General features: G+C 32.1%; 2 protein-coding genes across 2 annotated transcripts; one reads left to right on the top strand and one right to left on the bottom strand.

Moving 5' to 3' along the window:
• Positions 1-2,218: 2,218 nt before the first annotated feature.
• On the bottom strand, positions 2,219-4,293 carry LOC26530067 (homeobox protein DLX-2). The gene is made up of 3 exons (XM_023178262.2): positions 3,956-4,293; positions 2,730-2,933; positions 2,219-2,664 (listed from the first exon to the last, which is right to left on the bottom strand). The coding sequence occupies exons 1-3, from the start codon at positions 4,278-4,280 to the stop codon at positions 2,219-2,221; spliced, it is 975 nt and encodes a 324-aa protein (XP_023034030.2). The 5' UTR covers positions 4,281-4,293.
• Positions 4,294-6,832: 2,539 nt separating this feature from the next.
• On the top strand, positions 6,833-7,641 carry LOC124459925. Its single transcript, XM_047009752.1, has 5 exons — positions 6,833-6,955; positions 7,013-7,199; positions 7,265-7,358; positions 7,440-7,535; positions 7,607-7,641. The coding sequence occupies exons 1-5, from the start codon at positions 6,834-6,836 to the stop codon at positions 7,639-7,641; spliced, it is 534 nt and encodes a 177-aa protein (XP_046865708.1). The 5' UTR covers position 6,833.
• Positions 7,642-8,480: the final 839 nt, after the last annotated feature.

Raw genomic sequence — 8,480 nt, 5'->3', positions numbered from 1 at the left:
ACTCAAAAAGAGGTATATAATTATTATATTTGTTTTTCTGACAATCTACTTGATTCCACAAATACTCATTTTGATGGCAGTTCTACCATTAAGTTAAATTTTAAAGATATTTGGCTGATATGTATATGTAGGTAGGTATGTATATATGAGGGCATGACAATTGCTGTTCTTAAGTAGTCAAAGTCATTTGGACTTTAGTAACCCAAAAAAAATGGATGACATAATTCGTCAGTTTAAATGAGAAGGCTGAGGTCGCATACTTTTGATAAAAATTAAACCAGTATTACGTTTAGCTTTTTTTTTTAGCCTTATTTTTGAATTCATAGCTTATTTCAGATGGTTTATTTGAACGGTCTAATTAGTGAAAAAAAGTTCCAGCACAATATTTATTTCAATTTAGGCTATTTCCTTACATTTATATTGAGTAGTTAGTATGAGTAGTTACCATTGAGTTTGTTTTTAACAAGGATTCGGTAAATATAAAATCATAAAGTCCATTTGTTGATGACGGTCATGCATTGAAAACTGCGTCGTTCATTGCTACTGAGTCCGTCTACACGATAGCATAGAATATATGTACATATCTACAAACATATATGTATGTACATATGTCTTATACAGTCTGTTTACAAATTTTCTACATCCTTATATATGTATGTATGTATGTATGTCTCAATGCTTTTACACTATCTCTTGTGTAGGTATAATGACGTAAAAGCCAAGAGAAATTGTTGAAAACAATAAGTGAAATAGAAAATAATCACCCATTTACCTACATACATACATGAATAACTTAATTTTTTAGGTGATTTTAAAAATAAATGCATGTATATCTTGGTACGTACCCAACGTACAAGTACACAGACATAGATATCTATTATAAATGCATTTGCATTATATATTTGGTCGTGGTCAATGAATTAAGTGTGCACAAAATGTCTTTTGCTAAGTGCCCAAGAAAAAAAAAAATATCAGACCATTCAAGTTTAATGTCACTGTTGTTTATGTAGTTCAGATATACATCTATACTATATATCCAATTATTTTTGCAAAAAACACACTTCAATCACAATATTTCTAAACAGATTTCAAGATGCTTTTGGGACATGCAGTTTTTATAATTAATTTGAAATTTTATTTTGTCCTTTAGTATATTACGTAATCGTTTCGCAGTTATTGAGTTTGCAACCGTTTAGTATACTATATGGATAAAAAAAATTTTATTTATATTGGGTACTATGTAGTTAAATTAAAATAATCGAACCGCTCTAAGACACCGTTTCACAAAAACTAAACGCTGAGATCTTTTGAGAAGCGGAAATGCAATGTTCTTAGGCCAAAAACAAATAGAGGAAAGTACAAAAGTTCGATGAGCATATCCCATACTCATTTCTATTCTTCGTCTTGTATTTTGAGAAAGAGGCCGGTTAACCTTGAATCACCATACATAAATACATGTAATGTTGACACTCAGCGATTTCTTTTGCATATATGTTTGTAGTTGGGTCTAGCACATAGTTGTACTTGTACATATATCTAGATGTTTCTAAATACATATATATATATTTTAAGGTGGACCTTTACCTGACGAGTAATGATTTGAAAATTTTAAATAAATATTTACAAAACAAACACATACTTCGAATTAAGGACACGTTATCAATTCAATTATTTATTATTATATTTCTAACTACGAATTCTAATTATAAAAGATGTCGTGTCCTTAATTTGAAGTATGACACAGTTTTTGGTTAAAAATTGACTCTTATGCTTAAAATTGAACGTCTTTTCAAATTTTTTGAAAAATGTTCCCTTTAAAGTCATGGGCGTAGCATTGAATTCTACACTTTTTCTAGGAACTCATTCAATTTAATATAAATTTTCTTAAACTCTGCCTTTGTTTAGGGAATTTAAATCAAAATGTATTAAAAAATTATTTATTAAATCTCTGATTAAAGCTCAAAAGCAATATGTAGACAAATACAACAGAATCTTCAATCAATCCGATACAATTTTTTACATAGTTCAATAGGTCAATGCAAATATGAAAAGATTGCCAGGCTTTTTCCTTGGGCACAAATCCGCCCAAGATACGATGCTGGAAGAGTTTTTATTACCTGAACTTGGTAGAATGCTGAAACCCAGAACATTTTTATAAATTCTTTAAAAATTCTGTACAAGAAAAAAAGTGTTTGGATTTAGTTTTTTTTTTTTTTTTTTATTGAGAATTTTCATCAAAGTTCGAGACACAATTTGTTTGAGCTTGGCTTCCTAACACAGCGTCAATAAATGGAAAAGGCTTAACTATGCATAACTGAGGAGATGTTGTATAGAACGTTGGTTGCATCGCATTGTGTCCTGTGAGAGCAGACAGACTTCCTGCCCTACTGGATACGGATGGAATATACATATTGGCATTGCATAGTCCTTGTCGTTGGGCTATTTTAAGTCGGGAGGTGAGTTGCTTTTTCCATTTAGTTCGACGATTTTGGAACCACGTTTTGATTTGAACTTCTGTAAGGGACAAAGTTTTTGATAGCTCCATTCGTTTGCTAACACTCAAGTATTTGTCCAATTTAAACTCGTTCTCAAGTCGATCCAACTGTTTGGCACTATAAGCCTGTCGTGGTTTTCTGTCAATGCCTTGTTTTCTGAATCGTTTTCCTAAAAAACAAAATTAATATCAAAATATATTTGGGCTTAAAACCAAACTTTCAAAATGACAATACCTTGAATTGTTAATAGGTGATGCAAATACGGAGGCATAACTATTTTAGATGGGTACTGAAAGACAGGTGGTGAGGTTCCAAAATCTGTGGGATATGGTATTTGTAAGCATTCAGTTCCGTTAAAGGACAGATTTTGAAAAAACGTAAATCCTTTCTGTGCTTCAGCATCATGGAAACCGGGAATATCCGTTGCTTCTTTTCCAACTGAAATATACGACAGAGTTCCATTTCGGTGAGAATGCATTACTTTGTTTTCCTATGTCCTATAATGGTACGTTTTTTAATTGAGTTTTACTTTGTATATTTTAATAACAGAAGCACTCTTGTTTTTGCATATCTTAAGATGACATTTCATACTGTTTCTTTAAAAAAAAGGTTACATTAATCATATGCTTAATTTTATCGTCATAATGACAAAAAGCCTTATTCATTACTAAGAAAAAAATCGTGATTTTTAAGCGGATGATCATATTGAGGTTGACATGTTAGAATAGGCTTGGAGAAGAATAAAAGTAAGGAATAGAATGTAAAAGAGTTGGACATTTGGAGAGCTTCTTGGACAAACTTTGTAAATTTACTAATATTAAGTATTCACCATTTGAAAAAGTTTTCAAAAAAACTAATAACGAAACATACTTCATTAGAACCTATTAAAGCGATTGACTGGATGGATCTAATATTACCAATTGGTAAACTTGAAAGCCTTAAAACAGAGTAATTGTCTAGAAGTAATCGAAATGAATGTGCCGACGGGATCGCCTACATCCATGTAATTGCTTGTAATCTATTTTAAAGATAGAATATTTCCATGTAGGGTCCAATCAAAAAATCCACATTTTCGGCTCAGTAATATTAATAATTTTTGATCAAGACTGTGTAAGGAATTATTTGGATTGCACGACCACTTGAAAGATTCAATAGTTGTGGGTATAAAAAAACCAAAAAAAAAAGGAAAGAATGATTTGATTTAGAGATATATCAGGGATTGCAAAGATCATCCCTGGATCCGTCCATGATCTCGCAAATAAATATCATCGCAAATTACAACTGAAAACTACAAATAAACCCACAGCGATCTCTCAATGATATGATTTTTGAATCCCGACGGCATAATAAAGGGGACAAAAAACTTGTTTTCAGGCTTCTCGAGATATTTTTTATATATTTATATGGTTTTCTACAATCTTCCAACTGATCCGATCTTATTTTAAAGACTCTAGACTTACGCAAAGACTGAGAAGTATTCACTGTTGTTGTTGTTGTAACATTTGGATAAGTTGTTGCTGGTTTGCCGATAACAAATTTTGAACTGCTTTCGGAGGATTCACTGTTTCTTCTTAAAATATTATCAATACTAAATGAACAAAATCGTCCCATATTGCGGGTATTATGTTTACACACAGATATATTTGCACCCTGGGAAACACCGGAGTTTTCCTGAGCTTTTATTGTTATCTCACAAGCATCACAATTAATGGCGCCAAGATTATTATTATTATTTAAACCGTTGACATTCTCACTTGATGCTCTGATTGCGTTCGCCCGATTCATTACAAATCCGTTTAGATCCCGAGACGTATCATGTCAAACTGAACCCATAATTGTTGTTATTATGGTTAATAGCCGTCTAATCACGACTTCAGATCTCTCATGTGTGATTTGTCTAAACGAATGGTTAGTTTTTTTTCTGACTCCGCCCAGAAATTAGCACTTTAGCTTCGCACCTTGCGATGTGCGCGTAAAAATCTGTAAGGGGATGATGAGAACGACCATCTGCATAACTGACGACTTGGAAAATAGCCAATCCGGAGGCATGGCGGCTATCTTCATCTCTGTCCGACCAGATATACAGATGTATCTGGGATGGAATGGTATGGGTATGGGTATGGATATGGATTTGGATGTGGGTTGGTAGGTAGCTTCGAACTGAGAGGAGCAGCAGCAGTGCAGCTGCGCGTAAACAACCATTCTTAAAGCACAAATTATATCGTTAACATTCCGAATGCTTTCATTGCTTAACTAATTTAAGATGTGTTAATGTATTACTACTATTTAAAAAGAATTTCGACGAGACACTCCATTTATATAAGTGTGAGATTGGGTGCATATGTACATACATTTATATGTGTGTATGTATGCTTTTACCTCGAGACTCTCTGGTTAAAATGTAGCGGATCGACCAGCAGATGCCCAAAATTTCATAGAGTCTGTTCTATTGTGTAACTTCTCAATTAGGTGTAAAAGGAATCATCATCATCGTCATAATCATCATCATTATTGTCGATCTGTCCGTGTATAGGTGTATATTAAGTATGTGTGCATACGTAAATGTACCGCTGCCACACCCAATATTGCCTATTCACACCCTGACATCTCAATTTGTGTTATAAATATTTACCTAGATATTTAACATTGTACTATATACACACACTCACACATACACATACGAATGTTGATAATTTCTTTAAGAAGTACATGAATGCTATTAAGTATAATTATATCTTTTTCACGACTTTTTTTTTTATTTGGATGGGCATTAAGCATCGATTTTTGAAGGTTTAGGTCTGGACAGTACATGATCTCAATTAACTTAAAAGATTCAGATTTATAAAACGAAATAGACTTTAAAGAAACTTTTAAAAGACAACATAAAGATAGAAATAGAGAAACAAACTTATAGAAAACACCATCAAATTAAGGATCTATTTATCCCAGTTTATTTTTTATCATTTTCTTTTTAAATTTTGATATCATTCAATTGCATTTCTTACAATATTTTTGTCATATTTTCTAGTTAAGTGTACCGAGTATTAATAAGTAATTTATTATGCTTAAATGGATATATTTGTACATCTGATATATATAATAACTCCGGACTTCTAGCATGTTTGTTCTCTGATGGAAATTCCTTTGACAGCTGCATATACAAAAGTTCTTAGGTGAAGTGTAAATCATAATACTTGAAAGGGTATCCAAGCTTCGACACGACTCCGTGGTTATATCTTAACTTTATTATCCTTTCAAAAGGTATCTAATGTAACTAAGCCAAAGCATCAGTTTCATCATCATAAGAAGGAATCTATTACCTCCCAAATACCAAAAAAATGAGACACAAGCAAAAAAAATAACACATTTCCATTAATATTGGTGAATCGCGTGTTAACTTGAAAGTGTTTCCGAACATTAATCATCTAGTTGTCTGATACTATCTACCCAAATCAAATAATTAAACTCGTGCCTTCTGTAGTTTCCCACGCCTAACATCTAAAATGTATAAAATTGAATTTAATAAAGCCCGGATATCCTGTAACAAAAACTAGTTATTCTTAAATTGGCCATTGACTAAGGTTAATGTAAAATAATCAACCTTTATTAAGTTTAGGCAAACCCAATTTTTGGTTTAGTTGCATATAAAAACACAACTTTTGTTTTATGCAAAAATTATATTCGCGTGTTTAATTAAATGTTTTTCTCTTAATACAAAACTGCCATGTCACATTCTTATTTTTGCACTTTCTTCTGTCTACAAAGATAGAGGTAAGATATAGAATTTCATTCATGCTTTAGAGCGCGACAGGTAATTATTATTTACTTTCTGCATCTAGTGCACAACTTGCAATTATCCGTCATAAAAGTAGAAAGTGTGAAGAGTAAAGGCAACGCCAAATCTTTTGCTGGCAGTTCTTCAGATTCAGCGATTCAAAGTGGATGTAATTCTTGTGGTTAACGAAATGAAGTTTCTTGCTTATTTATTTCTTATATTTTCCTATGTCTCCAAAACAAATTCCAAGGAATTCGACATTGATATGAACGTAGATGATATACTCAATGCTAAAATGATGCCATTGGATTTGTTTTTGATTCACATGAACCAACCACCTATAGAAAATCAGACAACAAGCTGGGAAAACATTTTACAGACAATGTCCTATCATAGGTAAATATAGAAATATTAATTAAAATTTTGCCTAACTTAACTCTTTCTATGTTACAACCACAAGAAAAATGATGCAGCAATTTATGGCATCAGATTATCTTGCTCAACAGATTTTGAACTGGACAAATGACCATAATAGATTTGGTATTGAGAAGAGAATTGGAAGAATGCGAGACGGAAACTCGAAAGAAGGGCAAACAAACTCTTCAGCATCTGATTTCCATGTGGGCGCCGTTAAAAAGATGCTTTATGACGATGGTTCCGCACAATATAAAGCCTGGCTTCAGAGGTTATTTTAATCACAAACCTCTTGATAAAAGATTATTAGTAAATTAATATATTATAGGACTACAACATTGGAAGACATTCAACATCAGCTTGAACAAAAGCATGCCAAGGAAACTACAAGTCCAGTGCAAAGACGAACCACAGGACCAGATTCCGATTTTTCGGTTGGATTAGATGACACTGAGGATGGCGATATAACTGGCTATGCGTTTGATGGTATCCAAAATGCCAGCGTAAATTATGATGTATGCTTTAATTAAGAGTGTCTACATAGAATTTCTCCAAATAAAATAACTTATATCGATTTCAGTATCCCCTACACATACATCCAGGACCATTGATACCAAGATATACGTACCGTCATACAATAATAGCTCCGCATTTAAAGGAAATAAGCAAAAGTGGTAAGCTTCCTCTATATATATATACATATATAGTATGTATGTGTATGTATGTTTATAGTTACTTATGTATATTATTTAAAGGTTACGATAATTCCTACGACGATTACTCTGTTCATCCTCCACCATCTGACAATTCGCATGCCATGTCAGAGTCCTCCAAGCAAAAGAAAGAAATCAGTATTAAGGACATCACTGACATTGCATTAACGACATTAGCATTTTTGTCATTTGGCATGTTCATTTTGCAGGTTTTAATGTGCATAACCATGGTAAGACTTTATAATATAATTATAATTATTCATTTGTTTAATGGGATAAACTTTTAGAGTAAAGATGATGGAAGCAATTTAATGATGCTGCCAATGGAAGCAACTGAATCTAGTGATACCATTGACGGAACTGAGGAAATCCGACGGAGAAAACGTTCTCTTGGCTACAATCACAACTCATTGACGGGGGTTTGCAAACATTTTACATGCTAAAAAAAGGACGAACTACCTAAAACATATTTGTATTTACCTTACAGATTAATCAATTGTCTAAACTCATTTTAAACTCTGTGGACAATCTGGTCTTGGACAGCAAAAATACTAAAAAAGTTGATAAGCATTTAAACTTTTTATGCAACTATTCCAAATTTGGAAAAGAAATGCCAGACGCACAAAGGATATGGATTCCTTTATACAGGTACATCATGCTTAAAAAGCTTTTATTTTACGAGTTCAATTCTGATTCTGAGTAATAACTAATTTTAATGTTTAAAACATATTAATTTTTATTATCATTATAGTTTGGGTTCAAGTTGGCTGGCAGCACGTGTTTCAAATGATTATGGATTTATGTTACGAAGTCTTGTTCATATGTACAAAAGGTGTAATTAGACTTGATTAATTGTGTACAATTTTTAGTGCAATTTTCAATTCAGCTTACATTTTAAAAATTATAAATAAATTCGTATGCATATACATATGTTTGTGTCTAAAAGAAATGTATAAAAAAATATATATGTATGTACATATGTATATATTACATAACATAAACATGGCATCAAATAGTATTTGGATTTTTGCAATATTATTTTATATAAATTAATAGTTATCGATAATTTCTGAAAATTTGTCA

The sequence above is a fragment of the Drosophila willistoni genome, chromosome 3R (genome assembly GCF_018902025.1).
Source record: "Drosophila willistoni isolate 14030-0811.24 chromosome 3R, UCI_dwil_1.1, whole genome shotgun sequence".
Classification (NCBI taxonomy): Eukaryota; Metazoa; Arthropoda; class Insecta; order Diptera; family Drosophilidae; genus Drosophila; species Drosophila willistoni.
This window is presented reverse-complemented; position numbering and strand designations above follow the sequence as displayed.